The sequence below is a fragment of the Podarcis vaucheri genome, assembly GCF_965113315.1.
Source record: "Podarcis vaucheri genome assembly, chromosome: 18".
Classification (NCBI taxonomy): Eukaryota; Metazoa; Chordata; class Lepidosauria; order Squamata; family Lacertidae; genus Podarcis; species Podarcis vaucheri.
In genome coordinates this window covers 2,631,430-2,652,846 of record NC_138756.1, presented here as the reverse complement: position 1 = coordinate 2,652,846, position 21,417 = coordinate 2,631,430, and the positions used below count along the sequence as shown (strand labels likewise).

Genomic DNA, 21,417 nt, shown 5'->3' with positions numbered 1-21,417 from the left:
CGGGGAAGGAGGGGTCAGAGTGGCGACCGTGTGCCTTCTTTTCGCGAAAGCTGAACAAATCTGAGAGAAACTACACGGTGCACGACCGGGAACTTCTTGCGATTTATGAGGCCTTCCGGAGATGGAGGCATCTACTAATTGGTGCACAACAGAAGGTGCAAGTGTGCACGGACCATAAGAATCTAGAGTATTGGAGAACTGCGCGAGTGCTCAACCAAAGGCAGTTGAGATGGGCCCAGGAGTTCTCCAAATTTAACTTTGAGATTTGTTACGTACCAGGCCCGGAGAACGTTAGGGCGGACGCTCTCTCACGCAAACCTGAATATTTGGAGGGAGAGGGTGCACCCGAAGAGACCCATGTTATTCCCGAGGACCGCTGGGTGTGTGGGGCGGCTTTGGTGGGGCAAAGGGAACTGGTAGAGGGAACGGTGCAGGATGAATACGCCCAGGACAAACTCAGGGGTCTCAGGAGGGAGGGAGACAAACCCGGGGGTTTTGAGGAGAGAAACGGGGCGTTGTACTACAAGGGAGCGTTATACATACCTGAAGGGGAATTGAGGGAAAAGGTACTCAAGCAACTGCACGATAGCCCCACAGCAGGGCATTTTGGGCAACACAAAACCATGTGGCTGGTTACCAGGGAATTCTGGTGGCCCAAGGTCAGGGAAGATGTGCGTGAATATGTGAGAGGGTGTGACCGATGTCAACGAGCCAAGGGGGAGAGGCGGGCACCGGCAGGTTTATTAGAACCACTACCCACGCCGGAAAGACCATGGGAGGCAGTGGCAATAGATTTCATGACTGATCTGCCCAGGTCCAAAGGGAAGACAGCCATTATGGTTGTGGTAGACCTGTTAACCAAGATGGCCCACTTTATAGCCTGCTCACATGCGGTCACAGCAGAAGAAACCGCTAAATTGTTTGTGGAAAATGTGTTTAGGTTGCATGGTGCCCCCTTGAGGGTGGTTTCGGACCGAGGGAAACAATTTACTTCCAGGTTCTGGAGGAAGCTCATGAGCTTATTGCATGTAGAGGTAAATTTTTCCACTGCCCGTCATCCAGAAACCAATGGGCAGGCGGAAAGAGCTAATGGTGTCCTCCAGCAATATTTGAGGTGTTATGTGAATGACAGAGAGAATGATTGGGTGGAGAAGCTGGCGTTGGCAGAATTTGCCTATAACAATGCAGAGAACGTGTCCACGGGGATGAGCCCTTTTTTGGCCAATCACGGGTGTCATCCCCGAGCCTTCCCAGGGGGGGAGGGGGAGAACTGGAGCGTTCCTGCCGCAGAACAGTTCGTTGAAGAAATGGAAGCGATCCATCGCCAGCTCCAACTTAATTTAAACAGGGCGAAGGAGGAATATAAGAGGCAGGCAGACAAAACCAGAAGGGAAGGGGAAAGCATTAGGGTGGGGGACCAGGTGTGGCTGTCCACCCAAGGGTTACCATTTAAAGGAGGTTGTAAGAAGTTAAGACCCAAAAGACTGGGCCCATTTGAAGTCACGCAACAGGTCAACCCAGTGGCTTTCAGACTCCGGTTACCGAACCACATGAAGTTGCACCCAGTGTTCCACAGATCATTGCTGTCACCGTATATAGGGGACAGAGAGGGGAGGGTCAATAGGGGACCAGCTATGGAAGAAAAAGAACACAGCTGCCATGTAGCGGAGATTCTCGATTCCAGGTGGAGGGGAGAGCAAATAGAGTATTTGGTAATGTGGGAAGGGGAGCCGGAGTCGGAAAACACCTGGGTCAGGGCAGAGGAGGTAGATGACGAGGTTTTGATTGAAACTTTTCATCAGAGATTCCCTAGAAAACCCCAGCCAGTGGCGAGGTTCCGGAGGGAATACTTCGCCACCACCGACGACGAAGAAGAGTTGGAGGGGTTCGCTGATTCCGAGGTGGAGGAGGATTCAGCGAGTCGGAACGAAGACCGATGGAGGGAATTGTTCGAGACGTCTGAAGATGAAGAGGATTCTTTTAGGGGTTTCAGCTCCTCACCGCCCAGAGGAGAAAGTAGGGGCGGGGGAGAGGGGGGCCCTGGAGGGGAGGTGGATGTCAGGGAACTGACATCGGAGGAAAGGGAAGTGGTAAGGCTCCCAGAGACTGGGAGAGAGTCAACAGCCAAAGCAGGGACCAGCAGGGGGAGCGCGGGGTCTCTGGAGGAGGATCTCAGTAATGCTGAGAGAGACGCAGCAGCCCAGGCAGGAAGCAGCAGGGGAGAGAAAGGGGTGAGAGACACTTCGAGCGAAAATAGCGGGGAGGTGTCAGAAGCAACTGCAGGGAGACCCATGCTGCGCCGGAAGCTGCCACGTCGTGAGTCCAGGAGACGCGTTTCCGTTAAGGAACTTCTTTGCTGGAAGCGCTTCCGCAGACAGCCACTGTCAGACTCTACTAGTGACTAGAGCAGACATGTCTGAGGAGCTCTGTCACACACAGAGGTTTGTGGGGTCGCACAAACTCTGAAGGGGCACAATTTTAAGCACAAGCAGCTAACCATCCCCTGACACATATGTATGGTAAAATAAAAATAGGAATGGGAAGCGATCTCAGTGCTGCATTTTATCTGCACTGACTGCTGTGAGGGTTTCAGAATTTGGGTTTGATCCAGCTGCTGTTCTTAGGGACAGCTTTACAAAGGGATTAGACAAAACAGGCTTTGTCATTCTTCTTCCTTAAACTCCAGAACGGCAGAAGAAAGGTGCGAGGATGGTCAATTAAAAATTTAACACGGATAATAACACTATATCAATTTAGATTGCAATGAACGGGAGTCTATTACATTGCATTTTGTGTGTGTGTGTGTGTGTGTGTGTGTGTGTGTGTATTACACATCTTTGGTTCCCCCCCTCACTTCTCTTTCCCCCCTTTCTATCACTTCATTTCTTTACTACTGAAATTATTTCAATATAAATATAACACATAGACAATGAGGACACTGAAGGAAGTGCGTGAGACCCTTTCCTCAAGGCTCCTGTGCCCTCTAGGGTCTGGTGAGTCCCAGCGCACAGATCCTGACCTCGTGGGCGATGGCAGACTTCACACGCTGGTATTCTGGAGACGACGGGTCCGTGTGGGTCAAGTTCTGGTTGATGACCGTGAAGCCGAGCTCATAGCCAACTCCTTCCTCCCCTCCTCTGAGGACTGGCGGGTATCCTGCAAGGAATTGGAAGGAGCAGGTGGTGAACAGGTGTGTAGGCAATGGCAGGACCTCCAGGTGTCCTTATTTTATAGCGATGGTGCTGGATTTACCTCCCTTTAAAGGCATGGTGTGAATGTAGTCGCCCTCGGAGGAGGACTGAATTAGGCCCTCCCCAGTGGAAACGGTTTTTTGAATATTCAGAAATAAATTGTAAACAGATAAGAACATTGGCAGGATTATTTTATAAATAGTACTGTATAATGAATAAATGGGTCAAGTAAGTTAATTTGGAATATGCAAAAAATATTATAAAAAAAAAACAAATTTAAGGAACCGCAGAAAGAGAGGGAAGGGAGTCGAGTTTTGAAATGTTAAAATGGTTGTAAAATTATTGAAATGTACAAAACTGAGAATCGGGTTTTTTTTAAAAAAAGAATTAGGCCCTCCTTGTTCCACACCTTCCTTGCGTGTTTCAAACTCAGATCCGGCCTCTAGCTTGTGTGTGTGTGTGTGTGTGTGTGTGTGTAGAAACTAGCCTATTCTCTACAAAGCTTACATTTTATAGAATCGTAGTGTTGCAGGAATTTATGTATAGGTTTTGGGGGGGGGTTGCCCCTCCAGCAGATATCATGCACATGCAGCCCACTACCAAAACCAGCACCATCACTTTTGTGACTTTTGTGATTTGTCCCTACAAAACACTACATCACAGTTTCTTCCTATCTATTCAAAGGGCCTTTGCTGCATGATACCAAATGTAAGAATTCACTGATAAATGAATCTATGTACTGGCTCACTGGGAAAACTTTAGAAATTCATATAGACCTGTGAGCTCAGCTACTCAGCAGCCCCTCTGCCTGAGTGATAATCCCTGGCATCCTGATACCTGAGTGCCAGACAGGTAGCCATTCCAGAAAGAACAAACCCAGATGAAGACAAAAGGGTGTGATGAACTTGGCTGGGAAACAGGGAAATGTAAAGATCTCTTTTGTTCCACTGGATGGGTGTTTGGTGGAGGGCAAGGGGAACCATGGGGCAGGGTCCAGGATGCTCAGATTACTACCACCAGACCTCCCCTTTCATGATGTAAGCATGATGCATTAGTAATGTACCGGTAGTTTTTTTTTGGGGGGTGTAACATGGGGATGAGCAGCTAATAAAAGTTAACAAAAGCTCTTTTGTTCGGGGCTTCCATCTTGTTCCACCTGGTGGCAGGTAGGAGTCCTGTCGCGACAGTCTTCAATCAAGACCAAGCCTCCTGGCTGCTGTTTTGCTCTGGTATTCCTGGCTGGTCTCCTTGTTTTTTGTCCAAGGGAGCCCTCAGATTTCTCCATTAAGAGTAGAGTTGGAAGGGACCCCTGGGGGTCATCTAGTCCAACCTGCTGCAATGCAGGAATCGCAACTAAAGGAATCTCCATTGCCCCGCCCACTTTTGCACCTGGTCCCGCCCACCCCTGGCATGCGGCCCTCGGAAGGTAACTCAGGCCCTCAGGGTGGGAAAGGAGCAAACCCATTGAGATGAATGGGCACCATGATGAATGGCTTAAGCCTGTCGATTTCCACGGGTCTCAGGTTCTTCCCATCCAGCCTCTGGCCCCCAACTGGCTTACCATCCACAGACAGGCTGTCCTTCTCCAGGCTGTAGTGGCCGAGCCGCGTGCCGTCTCTCGTCAGGTTGCTGATCTCCCGGTGAAGCCTCACGTGGTCAAAGGGGGCAAGGAGAAGGTCTTCCCAGTAGCTGCAGACAGTGTCCACCGCCGCAGCATGCCTGGTTTGTGGAGCCCTAAAGAAAGGCAAATGCACATTATAAAGGTAAAGGTAAAGGTAAAGGTAAAGGGACCCCTGACCATTAGGTCCAGTCGTGACCGACTCTGGGGTTGCGGCGCTCATCTCGCTTTATTGGCCAAGGGAGCCGGCGTACAGCTTCGGGGTCATGTGGCCAGCATGACTAAGCCCCTTCTGGCGAACCAGAGCAGCGCACGGAAACGCCGTTTACCTTCCTGCCAGAGCGGTACCTATTTATCTACTTGCACTTTGAGGTGCTTTCAAACTGCTAGGTTGGCAGAAGCAGGGACCGAGCAACGGGAGCTCACCCCGTCACGGGGATTCAAACCACCGACCTTCTGATCGGCAAGTCCTAGGCTCTGTGGTTTAACCCACAGCGCCACCTGCGTCCCTTGCACATTATAGAATCGTATAAATCGGGGGGGGGGGTACTTCAGGGGTCATCTAGCCCAACCCCCTGCAATGAAAGGGGGTCCTCTGCTCCAGAGCAGCAGAAAACAAGCTTGCTCCATTTTCTCTGCGACAGCCCTTCAGATATTTGAAGATGGCTGTCAGTTTCCCCTTTTCCAGGCTAAACATACCCAGCTCCTTCAACTGTTCCTCATACGGCTTGGTTTCCAGACCCTGTCAATGGGGTGGGGGGTGGGTTTGGGGCTCAAAATGGGTATATGGAACATCCACGTTCAACAGCAGTCTACCTCGGGAGGCCTGCCGGGGGAACTGGCTGGAATTGGAAGGCCCACCCTCTTAGCTGCCCATCCCTGCCTCTTACCGAAATCTCTCCACTCGGCAGTACGCAAACGCCGGGCCAAGGTGTGTCTTCTTGAAAAGAGGCTCCATCTGGAGGGGGGAAAGGAAAGGAAAATATTGGCAGAGGCCTCTTCCCCTGCAGATCAGTTGCTTTGAAAGCCTTGCGTGAAAGGTGGAATCATCACTGTTAATGGTGCCACCTAATGAGCGATCGCCAAGGAAGAAGAAGATGATTCTGCATTTGTAAGAAATTGATCTTTCAGCACATGGTGGAACCTAAACTTTGGAACTGCCTGGCCACTTGACATTGGGCAGGAACCTTCCCCGTACTCTTTGCTGCACTTGCTAAAGACCTTTTTTTAATTAGACTCAGAAATTTAGAATGCTGATGAGTTTTTAGGTTGCTGCTGGTTTTGTTTGTTATTATTTTTTTGAATGTTTTACAGTGGCGCCTCGGGTTACATACGCTCCAGGTTACAGACGCTTCAGGTTACAGACTCCGCTAACCCAGAAATAGTACCTCGGGTTAAGAACTTTGCTTCAGCATGAGAACAGAAATTGCACGGCGGCAGTGTTTCAGGTTAAGAACAGTTTCAGGTTAAGAACAGACCTCCGGAACGAATTAAGTACTTAACCCGAGGTACCACTGTAATTGTTTTTACTATTACTCTTGTATTCTTTTTGTAAAGCTTTGAGGCTTCCTATGATCAAGAGGTGTATAGATTTTTGCAAAATAAATAAATGCACACAAGTGATAGGAAGAGGGATATTAAAGGTTTCTCAAGAGGGAAGAGGCATCAAGAGTTGGCCCAGGGAGGCATTTTCCAAGGACCCACAACTAACAGTGGGGTCCAGTGGCAAGAGCCCCTTTTAGCAACCCAGGCCCATATGCCACTTATTTATTTTATAAAATCTGTGCACTGCTTGATTGCACAAAAGCAAAACAACGGCCTCAAAGCTGATTACAAAAAAAGGTTAAAGCAATAAAAATATACATAGGAAAAAGGAACAGCCATAATTTAAGACTTTCAAGAAATTAAAATGACAATAGGCTAAAAACAGATAACTCAGAATGAAATTCTGGAACCAAAGTTCTTTTTTGTGTGCAGCCTGAGCACAAAAAGTTTTAAAACTAGCTCAAGGTGAACTAGCCAGATGTTTAGCTGAGAATCAATCACAGTCAGTCCATCAATTGGACTTTAGAGCCAGTTGGCAAATAGACATTCCATTTTGGCAACTATAACCTTGGTTTAAGGAACCATTTGGCATCTAGCTTATATTATCGGAGTTTCTAGCACTGGAGGCAGTCTTCAAGGGCAAGCCCCACATCTAATGCAGGGCAGTAGTCTAACCAGGAAGTCTCCAGGACTGGGCTACTTGTGCTGCAGGTGGGGTATGAAACGTACGTAGAAGTTCAGGGCTTTCTCCGTGGCGTTGAACTTGCGAGAACCCGGGGTCCCCATGCCATTCATGTAGGGGAGGCTGGACAAGGTGTAGTTGACCGTGAAATTCCGCAGAGTTGGCATCTTGGCAGGGGTCGCGGCGGGGAGATCTGGAAGGAGGAGAAGCAATGTGAATTTCAAGGCGGGAGTCGTTTCGATCGGAGAGTTTTCCGTTTGCATGGTGGCACTTTGGAATACTTACACGGAATGCTACGCAGGTCGCTGTAACCTGGAAAGGAAAGACAGTAAAGAAACTAAGTTTTCTGCTCAAGAAACAAGATCCCCCCTTTATAAAAAATAAAGGCTTCCAAGCAGAGGCTGCTTTGTCACTAACTGCAGATGAACTCCTGCCTCCATGTAGAATTGTGCATTTCCCCTGCAGAATTAATGCTTAATATTAATATCTTTTATGTATGGATGGTGCAGTAAGAAATCACCCTCTGTGTGTTCCCAAAAAACAGTTACATTGTTCACTGCATTATGCAGCCTCCTCTATTCAAAGGTTCCTGTGAAATATATCCATCTATATTGTCTATAGAATATATGGGGGGGGGGGAATCTTGCATCAAGTGAGTTTGCAAGCTTTCCTGCTCTCGGATGAGGGAAATGATGGACTCCTGGGGGTTCATTTGCCTCACCTGCCAAATGGGTGGCTCAGCTGGGATGGCCTTTTGTTATGCTTAGGGCTTATAGCTAAACAAACAATATTGCTACTCCTGCCCCTTCATGAGGACTTCATGATAGCCATGCTATCTAAAAAAACCCCCAAAGATGTATTCAGGGTCCGTCTTGAAGCCTGCTGACTGGGGAAGTTTGTTGTGTGTGAAGCCAGGTGTTCTCTCTTTGCTGACCCAGAAGACTCTTCACCTGGAGTCACCTGCCTGGAGGTGGTTGGTAGCTAATGGACTGAGGCTGAATCCTGACAAGACAGAAGTACTGTTCTGGGGGGAGACAAGAGGTTCGGCAGGTGTGGGGGACTCCCTGGTCCTCTCTGGGGTGACTGTGACCCTAAAGCACCAGGTGTGCAACCTGGGAGTCATTTTGGACTCACAGCTGTCCATGGAGGCGCAGGTCAATTCTGTGTCCAGGGCTCCATCTGAGACCCTCCCTGCCTGCGTCCTGTCTCACCAAGGTAGTCCATGCTCTGGTTATCTCCTGCTTAGACTACTGCAATGCGCTCTCCGTGGGGCTACCTTTGAAGGTGACCCGGAAACTACAGCTAATCCAGAATGTGGCAGCTAGACTGGTGACTGGGAGCGGCCGCCGAGACCACATAACACCAGTCCTGAAAGACCTACATTGGCTCCCAGTACGTTTCCGAGGACAATTCAAAGTGTTGGTGCTGACCTTGAAAGCCCTAAATGGCCTTGGCTCTGTATACCTGAAGGAGCATCTCCACCCTCATTGTCCAGCTCGGACACTGAGATCCAGCGCCAAGGGCCTTCTGGCGGTTCCTTCATTGTGAGGTTATGTGGAACCAGGCAGAGGGCCTTCTTGGTGGCGGCGCCCTCCCTGTGGAACGCCCTCCCATCAGATGTCAAGGAAATAAAAAAACTATAGAACTTTTAGAAGACATCTGAAGGCAGCCCTGTATCGTGGAATTTTTTAATGTTTGACGCTTCATTGTGTTTTTATACCTGTTGAAAGCCTCCCAGAGTGGCGGGCTATAAATAATATTATTATTATTATTATTATTATTATTATTATTATTATTATTATTCAAAATGCACCATTGACGTAGAGGCTGTCCTTGTCTAGAGTGTAGGGCCCCATCTTGGTGAAGCCATTGGTCATATTTATCAGCTCCTGGTACACCTTCACTCGGTCGAATTGTGGTGCCGTTGCATCTCGCTGGTAGCTGCAGACTGTGTCCACTGCAGTTGCTGTCCCACCATCCGAAGACCTGCAAGATCGAAGGCACAATGGTCAGTCCCTAAGCAGGCAGGGGTTGAGCGCTTTTCCGGCCCGGGGGCTGCACTGCAGGGGCCGCATGCCAGAGGCAGAAATAGCAATCATTGTACCACCTGCTACCCAAAGTCACAGAATCCTCTGCAGGCAAGTAAAGGGCAAGATCAGCAGGGGCATATCTCTAGCCTGGTGAAAATCAGTCAGCTGGGGAGTGAAGTGAGGGGTGTGGCCTAGGGAGAGGGGGTGTGGCCTAGGGAGAGTTGCCAAGGGCCAGATAGCAAAAGATATGGAGGGCCAGGCCTGTGGTTCTCAAATCCTACCATTGATTGCTTTACATTCTTTTTCCCTTTCCCTTTATTTCATTTTGGTGCGCCACCCTTTACTCTGACTGAACAGGAATTTCTTTTCACAGGGGGTTGGGCTAGATGACCCTTGGGGTCCCTTCCAACCCCACAATTATAATTTCCCCCCAGTTTATCTTTAGTAATTTGTATTGCTTTTCAAAAATTTTAACAAATTAATCTGAATTAAATATTTAAAAGTTGCTTTCCCACCCTTCCTTCACGTGTGCCCTTGTTCTTCCTATCTTGCTGCTTTATAAAACTTATTTTAATTTACTTGTCACTTTATTATTTAAAACAATTTTTCATTTTAACATTATTATTTTTTAAGTCTTCATCTCATGATGTTCCATTGTGTATATTTCAATCCCTGCCCTTCCTTTTATTAACGTATTTATGTGTGTGTGTTTTATTATCATCTCTATTGTCTTCCTCCTCTGTTTCCTTTCTTCCTTTGTCTTCCTCTCTCTTCTTTTGATGTTTCTCTCTCTTTCTCTCTTTTCTTTTGATGTTTCTCTCTTTTTTATGATGTTCTAGATGTAGTTTTACTGTACTGCAAAAACTTTAATAAACATTTCTGAAAACGTTCTGAAAACAACAACAACCCTATAACATATTTTCCAAAAAACAAACCAACCAGAATTACTCATTGCTTTGCTAAACCAAGTCAACAATTCTATGATTCTCGGCTAAAGGTTGCAGGACACTGGTGTTGAAATTCATTGGAATGAAAATACTGGCAACATTTGGGTTCAAATCAATTATAGCCACATGGAAGGTTCCGGAATGTCGAGACGTCTTACCGTAGAGCCGTAACGTTGCATCCGGAATAGGCGTCTCCAATACTGCTTTTCCTCAACATTTGGCCCAGCTAAAGGCAGAAAAGAATCTCATATTAGCCCAACTCTGGATAAGGAATTATTAAATTCTGACTCTGGGTTGTCTGGCATCTAGCCTGGCCCTTTGGCCCAGGTTTAGGAAAGACTTCATCACACGCTTATTGGGGAATAAGTCCCGCTGAACAGAGTAAAACCTACTTTTTACTCAGGGGGTGGGGTGGCCTCTCCTTCCTTGGAGGTTTTTAAGCAGAGATTGGATGGCCGTCTGTCAAGGATGCTTGAGCTGAGATCCCTGCATTGCAGGGGGTTGGACTGGATGACCCCTGGAGGTCCCTTCCAGCTCTACCATTCTATGAATCTATGATTCTATGACTAAACCTACAGTGGTACCTCTGGTTGCGAACGGAATCCGTTCTGGAGGCCCGCTCGCAACATGAAAAGAACGCAACCCACAGCGGCGTGTTTGCGCACGCGCAGGTTGCAATTCGCCACTTCTGCGCATGCGCGCGATGTCACTTTGCGCTTCTGCACATGTGCAAGCGGCGAAACCCGGAAGTAACCCTTTCCGGTACTTCCGGGTCGCCGCGGGACGTAACCTGAAAGAATGTAACCTGAAGCGGACGTAACATGAGGTATGACTGCACATTATGTTGGGCCAGTGACCTTAGGGCGTGGCCTACTTCACAACGTTGTTGTGAGGGGCGATTAGGGGGTGGTGACCCCGAGTTCCCTGGAGGAACCACAGGTGTGTTTTTTTTAAAAAATGTTGCTATTATTGTTGTTGAGAGATAATAAATTAACAGTAACAATAATAGATTAATGATTATTATGAGTAGATTAATGGTAATAGTACAGTGGTACCTCGGGTTATGAACGCTGCAAGTTACCGTATTTTTTGCACCATAACACTCACTTTTTTCCTCCTAGAAAGTAAGGGGAAATGTCTGTGCGTGTTATGGAGGGAATGCCTACAGGTGGCATGCCTACGGATTTTCCTCCTCTAAAAACTACGTGCGTGTTATGGTCGGGTGTGTGTTATAGAGCAAAAAATACGGTATGTTTTTTCGGGTTACAAATGATTTTAACCCGGAAGTGAGTTTTCCGAGCTTTCCTCGGTTTTCGGCCCAGGCTCATCTTTGTTTCTTAACAGCTTCACTGCTCTTTGTCTTCGCTACCTAACTTTGGGGCTGGGATGCGACCTGCTGGGCATCCTGGGCTGAAAACCCTTTACCAACCCTTGCCCCACCCCCAGCTGTAGCAAGATGGGTGGCACCTGGCCAGGTAAGCCCTGTGGGAGGGGGAGAGAGGAAAATTTTGAGATTCTGCAAGGGATTAATTTTTTTCATCTAAAATACAGTGGTGCCCTGCAAGACAAATGCCTCGCAAGACGGAAAACTCGCTAGATGAAAGAGTTTTCCGTTTTGGAGGTGCTTCGCAAAACGAATTTCCTATGGGCTTGCTTTGCAAGACGACAATGTCTTGTGAGTTCCTGCTGGTTTTTTCCCCCTTCCCCCCCCTTTTCTAAGCCGCTAAGCTGCTTATCAGCTGATCCGATCAGCAGATAAGCCGCTAAAAGCCGCTAATAGCGCTAATCCGCTAATCCGTCAATGGGCTTGCTTCTCAAGACGAAAAAACCGCTAGACGAAGAGAATCACAGAACGGATTCTTTTCGTCTTGCGAGGCACCACTGTACTGTCTTATTTATTTTATAGTACAATACATTGATTATCAGGGATGCAGGTGGCACTTTGGGTTAAGGCACAGAGCCTAGGGCTTGCCGATCAGAAGGTTGGCGGTTCGAATCCCTGCGACGGGGTGAGCTCCCGTTGCTCGGTCCCTGCTCCTGCCAACCTAGCAGATCGAAAGCTCGTCAAAGTGCCGCAACCCCAGAGTCGGCCACGACTGGACCTAATGGTCAGGGGTCCCTTTACCTTTACTTACATTGATTAGCGCCTTCATTTTATGAATCAATGGTCTCATTAAACAGTAGAATTCATGTTAAATTGGTGTTTTAGGGGGTGTGTTTCATAGTCTGGAATGGATCTATCCACTTTCCATTACTTTCAATGGGAAAGTCCGCTTCAGGTTAAGAACGGACTTCCGGAACCAATTAAGTACTTAACCTGAGGTACCACTGTACTAATACTGGAACAGGCAGCTTAAAATGATATTAAGAATGCTTAATAGTAATTATATATTCCATAATAATTAACAGATTATTGTATGATATTGGGCAGTACTCAATGTTGCCCCTATTCAAGGTAGCTCCACTGAAGCGAATATCTATTGACTAGCTTGGGTCTATTAATTTCAGTGAGTCTACTCTTAGGACTTAGATAGAGCCAACCCATTGTTAATTACCAATAATAATTATCACTCTTGTTGCTGGTAGGAATGTGAGGCATAATCTGTCAGCGCATACGTATTCTGTCTCATTTATGCACTAATTGATTCCCCTCCCCTGCAAAAAATAAAAATGCTCACATTGGAAATTTTGGGAAGGGAAAAAGCAGGTAGATTGTGACCAGCGCATGATAGCTCAGCTGGTCAGAGCATGATGTTGCATGTTCAGTCCCCATATGGGACACTTGCACATTAGTGCATTGCAGGGGGGGATGGACTAGATGACTCTAAGGGTCCCTTCCAGCTCTACAGTTTTATGATTCCGTGACTATCTGCTCAGAAGTAAGTCCTGTTGAATTCAATGGGCCTTCTTCCCATGGAAGTGGCGAGAGAACAGAGGTCTTTCCTCCTCATTTGCAGAACATGCCAGACCATACAAGACTTTGCAAAGACCAAATCTCTCATCCAGACCTACTAATATCCTGCACCCATGAAGTACAGGGATACTGAGACTCACCAAAGTGGTCACAACTCTCTGCGTGGAAGTGAAAGCTTTCGAACTCGGATCCCCCATCTCCGCTTTGTATCTGAGGTTTGTCAGAGTGAAGTTGGTCGTGAAGCGTTCACTGGCTGGAGGGTGGGGAGAAGTTGGGACAAGGTCTGCATAACGGAGAAGAAGAAGAAGCCATTATTGACGTACATGTCTGTCTCCTCAAGAATATTGCGCTCTCCAAGAGCTGAGCTGAAACAGTTTTTTCATGTTGCACCTGAAATGCCATAAGCCTGAGCCATGTGTCTGGAGGTCTCGCTGAGGGGGTCTATTATTATTATTATTATTATTATTATTAACAATAATAAAATTTTATTTATACCCTGCCCTTCCCAGTTCAAAAAAACGGGCTCAGGGCGGCTAACAACAAATTTAAAACACTTAATTGATGCAACAAAAGACAGCATAAAATACAGTATAAAACGTGAATAACAATAAATTCAGAATTCAAAAATCAATTTAGGGGGGAAATCCATCCAATAAACATTAGATGATCGCCAGGGCTAGCTGGCTGAATTAGTCCTATTTGGGCCAGCAAGGAGACCAGGGGAGAATTAGCTGTGGGATCCCAGAGCGGGGAATCTTCATAAAAGGGGGAGGGGGAGGGAAGGAAGGGGAATAAAAGATCAGGCTAAGTTCAAATTGAAAGCCAGGCGGAATAGCTCTGTCTTACAGGCCCTGCAGAAGGAGGTTAAATCCTGAAGGGCCCTGGTCTTGTGGGACAGAGCATTCCACCAGGTCGGAGCCATCACTGAGAAGGCCCTGGTGGAGGATAATCTGACTTCCTTAGGGCCCGGGACCTCTAAACTATGATTATTCATGGACCTTAAGGTCCTCTGTGGGGCAGAGCAGGAGAGGTGGTCCTGTAAATTCCAAAGAAAGCAGAGCAAGACGTTTGGCACTCGCTTGACTGAAGGAGTTGCTGGAAGCAGGCTGACAAGGCACCATCCAACAGCCTTAGGGACTCCACTCTGGATTTGTGCAGGGCCCTCCAGTTGTCCCACAAGGCAGCAGGTAAGGTCACGAGCAGTGGCGTGGTGTGAGGGAGGGTCACAGGGGTGGCTGCCCCGAGGCTGAGATACATGGCAAAGCAGAAGCTAAGATGTTATGCCAACAACTGACAGACCCTATGCAGTGGACTAGCATGGGGGGCCCCCAGAGGTGGTTGCCCCGGGCGCAAAATTTCAATATCTGGTGCTGCCTCAACACAGCTGCACACTTCCGCTGCTGGGCTTCACTGAAAATGGCTTCTCCATGCAAATCAGGAAGTGACCTCTCCATACTGTTCTTACATCTGTGGCTGCAATCTCCTGGGTGATGCTTGATTGCCCTGGGCACTGGCAGCCCACGCTACGCCACTGGCCACAAGGGCTGGAAATTTGCTTTAATTTAAAGGAAAGCATAGGGTTCAATCTCCAGCATCCCCAGGGCAGGTCTGGGAAAGGCCCTTGAGTCCGAAACGCTAGGAAGCTGCTGCTAGGGCATTTTTCTATGTTCGGCTGGGATGTGGTTGAGGTGTCGCAGTTCTGTGAATAGCACACTTACCGGGTTGACGAGATGGTTCATGATAACCTGTTGAAGGAGGGAAGACTTGTTAGAAGATAGCAGAGAGCACATTGTTGTGGGAATGTCCCACCCAGGCTAAAGAAATCAGGATGGAGAACAACGTTCTAACACATGTAACCATACACTGCCAGTAAATCACAGCAACACAAGCAGAATTTAAAGAGTAAGCAACTATTTTGGAACATGTTGAAATATTGCTTTGAATATTATGTAATATTGCATTTATATTTGAGGATGTAAGTCTCTGCGCTTATGGCCTATCAATCATTGCAGAAATATTCTGGCCTCTGTGTCATGTTTAGAGGACTCTCTGGCTCTCAGCAGAGCAGAGATCTCTGCCCCAGGCATTTGGAATAAAGAGAAGCTTCAGCTGAGAAACAAGAGTTGTCCTGTGGTTTGATTTCCACAAGAACACCTCCACATGCTTCAGCCATAACAGCAAGCTTCCTCTCCTCACCATTCACAAGGAGGCTGTCCCGGTCCAGGTCGTAGGGCCCCATCTTGGTGAAGTCCTTTGTCTTGTTGGCAATCTCCCGATACATCTGCACCTGGTCAAAAGGAGATGCCATCAAGTCTCTCTGGTAGCTGCAGACGCTGTCCACACCAGTGCTCTTCCCGTCATCTATGGATCTGGAAATGGAAAGGTTAAAAACTTAAAAACTCTTCCTAAGTGGGATCTCTTCCTCCTCCTTCCAGTTCAACACTTTTGGCCCTAAATTAGATGTCCCAGGAAAGGACCAGTGGTTCTGGCAAGGAGCAGGGACTTGGCACCTCCAAGAGGACAAGTCAGGTCAGACGTTTCAGTACCATGGAAAGCTCCATGTGAGCCGCTTGCCCTGCCAGAGATTAAGATCTGTATTGAGGTATTTAATACAAGGACTAAATTCACAATCAAGCTTTGTGACATATTTGTTATTTTGCATTTCTTACTTGCCTGATAAAATTTCAAAGACCACCTTTAAAATAATGATAAAAAGCACCCATCCGCTTCCATACCTGAACTCCGAAACGTTGCATCCCATGAGCGCAGGTCCAACCCTGCTTGTCTGCACTGCTCGACCCATCTAGGCAGAAAGGAAGGTGCTGTCATTTATTTATTCCTGCCCTTAAAAAGCAGAAGGTGTGCTCTTGGGCGGGGGGGGGGGGGCTTACCAGTGCTGACAGGGCCTTCTCCGTTGCGTTGAACACCTTCGACTGGGGAGTGCCCATCTCTGGCTTGTAGATGAGGTTCGTCACGGTGTAGTTCACCGTAAAGTGATCCACTGCCGTTGGAGGCCGAGGAGTGGTGGGCGAGGCAGCTGTAAGGGAGATCATCTGTGAGATCACAGCCTTGCCCCATGTATGCCCCCCCCCGACTTCACCAGTCTGCATTACCAGCACATAATACTCATTCTACACTTGGAAGAAATCCATCTTTGAGTGTAGCAGAAACTACCCCTTGGAACTCCCTGCCTCTTGACAACCGGCGGACGCCTTTCCTGTACTCTTTCTGACTCCAGCCAAAAACATTTTTTGTTTATGCAAGCCTATCCAGACTTGACCCTCCAGATGTTGTGGGACTATCACTCCCATCACCCCTGACCGTTGGCCATGCTGGCTGAAGATGATGAGGTTTGGAGTTCAACAGGAGGTATTCACAGCCTCACTATCCTGTCCTACTGCCTCAGACATCTCCGAACAGTGCGCTGGCCTTCTCTTCTCCAGATCCTCCCACCAGAAGGGGGTCATCCAAGGGGTCTGAGCCCTCTGGGTCTCGTTCATTGGGCCCTGGAACTGCTGCCCTCCCTTTAAAAAACTTAAGTCAGCGCCAACTTTTGCTTATAGGGCTACAGGGCATAATGAGAAGTGCAGGGGTGGTGAGGGGTCCGCCCCGCATTGTGGGTGCCCGGCGCATGCGCATGACCTCACGAGCATCACACACATGATGACTGGCCCTGCTGGGCCTTGGCGTGCTGTGTGTTGTCATGCACACACCGTGTTGCTGGGCACCTGCAGTGATAGTTTTGTGGGTGTCCTGGCAGCCAGGCCCCCCCAGAAATGTCTCCTATGACCTGAGTCACTTGATTAGTCACACTGAGATGATGCGCACTCAATACACATGTGGCTTCAATTCCAGCCTTTATTTCCTGCTCTTGCTCAGCTTTTAATTATTTCTGATCCGGCTCTCAGCGCTGCAATTGGCTATCCATCTAACTGATAGATCAGAGGTTGCCACGCTTTTTCAGGGCGGCCTCCTGTCGGTTCCAAAAACTCAAAACTCATCCCCAGTACCCCTACTCTGCTCTATATAATTTTTCTTTTTTTAAAAGCATTGTTCAACCCAAGATGAATTAATTAAGTCAAGAATGTTGCAACGGGTTTGAATAAAAACACTGTGGGTGGGAAATCAATCCATGATACAAAGCTGCTATGTAATTATCTAATCTGAAGATAATCTGAGAAATTTTGGAAACGTAGTAAAAAATAATATTTGCAAAAAAGGAAAAGCATTGTTCAAAAGAGCGGTTGTCATGAGGAAGATCATGACACAATAGAACAGTAACAACTGATTGCCCTTTCATTCAGAATTCAAATAAAACCACTCAGTTTCATTCAATGAACTTTACACTTCCTGCAACCCCATGCAGCCCCCTTCCTTGCCTCTTAGCAACCCCCTAAGCAATCCCATTCTCCCCCGGGGACAGAACTCCCCACTTTGAGAATCACTGATGCACCACAATTTTGGATTAGCCTGCCCACAACTAATAAAAATTAAGCATTGCAATTATTATGCCCTTACTTGTAGGAAGCGATGCTTCATTGTAACCTGGAAAGAAAAGGAACACTTGTTTAAAGGCAGAATCGGGTTCAGTTGCTTCCACTTTCTAGCGTGGACGTTCGCCCACTTTTGTCCTAGGATAGGGTTGGGTCTCTTTATACCAGGAACGGCTAATATTTTTGCATTTTTGGTCCACTTTCATCTAGATGTCTACCAACTCCATCTGGTGCGATGGGTGAGACAGTCTGCACACCATCTCACCAGAGTGGGACATGCTCTCGTTATCTGCCACTTGGGATACTGCAATGCGCTCTCCGTGGGGCTACCTCTGAAGGTGACTCGGAAACTACAATTAATCCAGGATGCAGCTGCCAGACTAGTGATTGGGAGCAGCCGCCGTGACCATATAACACCGGTCCTGAAAGACCTACATTGACTCCCAGTACGTTTCCGGGGACAATTCAAAGTGTTGGTGCTGACCTTTAAAGCCCTAAATGGCCTCAGCCCAGTATACCTGAAGGAAAAAAAGCCAATGCAATTCTGGGCTGCATCAATAGGAGTATAGCATCTAGATCAAGGGAAGTAATAGTGCCACTGTATTCTGCTCTGGTCAGACCACACCTGGAGTACTGTGTCCAGTTCTGGGCACCACAATTCAAGAAGGACACTGACAAACTGGAACGTGTCCAGAGGAGGGCAACCAAAATGGTCAAAGGCCTGGAAACGATGCCTTATGAGGAACGGCTAAGGGAGCTGGGCATGTTTAGCCTGGAGAAGAGGAGGTTAAGGGGTGATATGATAGCCATGTTCAAATATATAAAAGGATGTCACATAGAGGAGGGAGAAAGGTTGTTTTCTGCTGCTCCAGAGAAGTGGACACGGAGCAATGGATCCAAACTACAAGAAAGAAGATTCCACCTAAACATTAGGAAGAACTTCCTGACAGTAAGAGCTGTTTGACAGTGGAATTTGCTGCCAAGGAGTGTGGTGGAGTCTCCTGCTTTGGAGGTCTTTAAGCAGAGGCTTGACAACCATATGTCAGGAGTGCTCTGATGGTGTTTCCTGCTTGGCAGGGGGTTGGACTCGATGGCCCTTGTGGTCTCTTCCAACTCTATGATTCTATGAGAGTCTCCACCCCCATTGTCCAGCCTGGACACAGAAGTCCAGCTCTGAGGGTCTTCTGGCGGTTCCCTCACTGGGAGGTGTGAAGCTACAGAGAACCAGGCACAGGGCCTTCTTGGTGGTGGCACCCTCCCTGTGACATGCCCTCCCATCAGATATCAAGGACATAAGTAACTATACAACCTTTAGAAGACATCTGAAGGTAGCCCTGTATCAGGAAGTTTTTTATGTTTGATGTTTTATTATGTTCCTGTATATGCTGGAAGCCACCCAGAGTGGCTGGGTACAAATAATAAAATGAGGAGGAGATGGATGGATGGATGGGGTGAAGTGGTCTTTCTTTACCTATTTTCTGAAGTTGTCAGACTTGGTGGGGCAGATCAGGCCCTAAAACTGGAGATTAGCAACCCTACTGGCTTATATCCTAAATGTTCTGAGACACAGCAGGCAGATAGAAAATATCGGACAAATCGAAAACCTGGTTACCGTTCACATAGAGGCTGTTTGGGCTCAGATTGTAGGGACCCATCTTGGTGAAGCCATTGGTCTTGTTCACAATTTCGTGGTACACCGTTACTTGATCAAAGGGGGAGGAGGGGGGCGGTGCCCTGTACGCGCAGACGGCATCCATTGCCGTTTCGTCCCCATCTCTCAACGGCCTGGGAGGGAAGGAAGAATGCAAAGAGAAACACTCAGAGTGGACCAGAGGTGATGGAGAAGATGTGGTTCCTATTGTCTGGACAACGTAAGCACATGTCAGGGACTGCCTGGACGATGAGGAGCGGTGGGAAGAGCCAGCCGGGAAACCCTCAACAGAACCTCCAGAGGAGGAAGGCTCACATCTCACTCAGGAGAGGGAAGATTAGGGAGGTGGTGTTGGATCCTGAAGGGGCAACAGGGTTTGGTGAGCAGGAGGAGTCTGTGACAGGGAGCAGTTCAGACTCCCGGCTGCAGCAGAGGAGGGGAGTCAAGAGACTGCAGAAGAACCAGGAGTCTCCCTCTCTGACTGCAACAAGCTCTCTCCAAGAACACGCAGAATAATGAGGAGGGCAGAACAGAGGCCAGAGGTACACAGACACAGTTTGAGGAGCCTTGGAGAGAGGGAAGGCAGGGTTGTGTTGGAGAAGGCTGACCTCAGAGCTGTCACTTGGCATCCCTGATAGTTTGGGCCGACGCCGCTGCCACTGGAGATGACTCTGCCAAGCTGGAAGAGAAAAAATACCGTTGGTAAACTTTGTTTAAACTTGTTAATATCATTGCTACCAAAAATACCTTGTAGACAGGAGCAGCATTCCCCCCCCCAAAAAAAAGGGAGGTGGGGAAGTGGCATTTATTTCTTTTTAAATTTTATTTTATTAACATATAAAACACATACATATACATTTACACAATACACGTACACAACACGCTACCTAATTTTCATAGCATAAAACATACTACATTACTCTATATAATGCCTATCTATACTGTACATATCAACATACCTACACACCTACCCCCACATGGACACCCACTAAGTGACTTGACTTCCAGCCATCCTTGTTACACTACTTTATTTTTCCAACTAGCTTAAATACATTTCATTATTTCTTTAATCTCTTCTTCTGTCTTAACTTTACTCTCCTTTCACTCTAATCATTTTCTGGATTCACTCAGTATCTGTCAGAAATTCTACTTTTTCCACATAAATTTTGATGTATTCCTTAATGATAGCCCACTCCTTATTCACTTTTTGTACCATATCTCCTCTTATCCTCCCTGTTAGTTCGGCAATATGGAAGTATTCCATCATTTTAGATAGCCAGTCTGTTTTGGTTGGGACGCTGCTGCTTTCCCAATTTTTGACAATCAATAACCTTGCTGCTGTAGTTGCATACATAAATATTGGTCTGACCGTTCTTTTTATTTCCTCTGACATGATACCTAGGAGAAAGGATTCTGGGATTTTTTCAAATGAAAATCTAAACATCTTTTTCAATTTGTTATAGCTATTTTCCCAGAATCCCACTATCTCTTTGCACTCCCACCACATATGTAGAAGGTTTCCTGCCCCGTTGTTGCATCTCCAACAGACATCACTACAGGGAGTGGCATTTATTTCTAATACAGTTTGTTTAGTCTACAAAAAACCCGCTACATGGAATTGTAGGTGGGCTACCCTCTGGAAAATAGGATGACTCACAGGCGTTGTGTGATGGGAAGAGCTCAGCTGGGACTTTGGGGAGACAATTTATAATGAGATGGGGGGGGTTTAAAAGTTTGTTCCCAAAAAGACCAGAGGCATTTCTCTTAGGAATAATTGAGTCATAGATGTTTCTAAGAACTGCCAGAATTTATTTCTCTATGCAACAACTGCATCTTGGATTTTATATGCTCAAAAGTGGAGGGAGGGGGCAGTCCCAGCGAGGGAGGAATGGCAAATATGATGGAACACACAGAGTTGGTGAATCTAACCAGCAGAATTGGAGAGCTATGGGAAAAAGCATTTAAAGAGGATTGGAAAATGTTTGTCGACTAAATGAAGAACTTCTGTAAACGGGTCAAAACGCTAGCAGGTTTAGAATAAATTCAGCAGTGCGAAATATGTGGAAATAAAATGTGAAAAGAGAAAAGACAGAGTGATTATAATATGCAGCGGTAAAAGATGTTAGAAGGAAGGCATGGAAAGGCAGAAGGGAAGTCAATGTTCTAATTTTAAAATTTTTTGATTGTAATGTTGAATGAAAACTGTGATGATGAAACCATGTGAATAAAAGTTTAAAAGAGAGAGAGGAGAGCCCAACTGGGCGATGGTCCAGCAAAAGGCTGGTCTCTGACACAAACAGAACCCAGAGCTCCTAGGGACCTTTGAGGAGTAACATTACAGCAGAT

At 47.1% G+C, this 21,417-nt stretch overlaps 1 protein-coding gene across 5 annotated transcripts in view; it reads right to left on the bottom strand.

The window, feature by feature from the left end:
• Nucleotides 1–21,417, bottom strand: part of LOC309522726 (mucin-16-like) — a 66,531-nt gene that overhangs the window by 14,348 nt on the left and 30,766 nt on the right. For all 5 annotated transcript variants that reach the window (XM_082206198.1, XM_082206200.1, XM_082206199.1 and 2 more), the window contains 15 exons: nucleotides 19,680–19,750; nucleotides 19,033–19,205; nucleotides 17,446–17,472; nucleotides 15,819–15,964; nucleotides 15,663–15,730; nucleotides 15,124–15,296; nucleotides 14,646–14,672; nucleotides 13,068–13,210; nucleotides 10,172–10,239; nucleotides 8,850–9,022; nucleotides 7,322–7,348; nucleotides 7,084–7,229; nucleotides 5,700–5,767; nucleotides 4,753–4,925; nucleotides 3,020–3,156 (listed from right to left, as the gene is read on the bottom strand). In XM_082206198.1, the coding sequence (XP_082062324.1) occupies nucleotides 3,020–3,156; nucleotides 4,753–4,925; nucleotides 5,700–5,767; nucleotides 7,084–7,229; nucleotides 7,322–7,348; nucleotides 8,850–9,022; nucleotides 10,172–10,239; nucleotides 13,068–13,210; nucleotides 14,646–14,672; nucleotides 15,124–15,296; nucleotides 15,663–15,730; nucleotides 15,819–15,964; nucleotides 17,446–17,472; nucleotides 19,033–19,205; nucleotides 19,680–19,750 (1,620 nt within the window). The remainder of the gene's footprint in view (nucleotides 1–3,019; nucleotides 3,157–4,752; nucleotides 4,926–5,699; nucleotides 5,768–7,083; nucleotides 7,230–7,321; nucleotides 7,349–8,849; nucleotides 9,023–10,171; nucleotides 10,240–13,067; nucleotides 13,211–14,645; nucleotides 14,673–15,123; nucleotides 15,297–15,662; nucleotides 15,731–15,818; nucleotides 15,965–17,445; nucleotides 17,473–19,032; nucleotides 19,206–19,679; nucleotides 19,751–21,417) is intronic.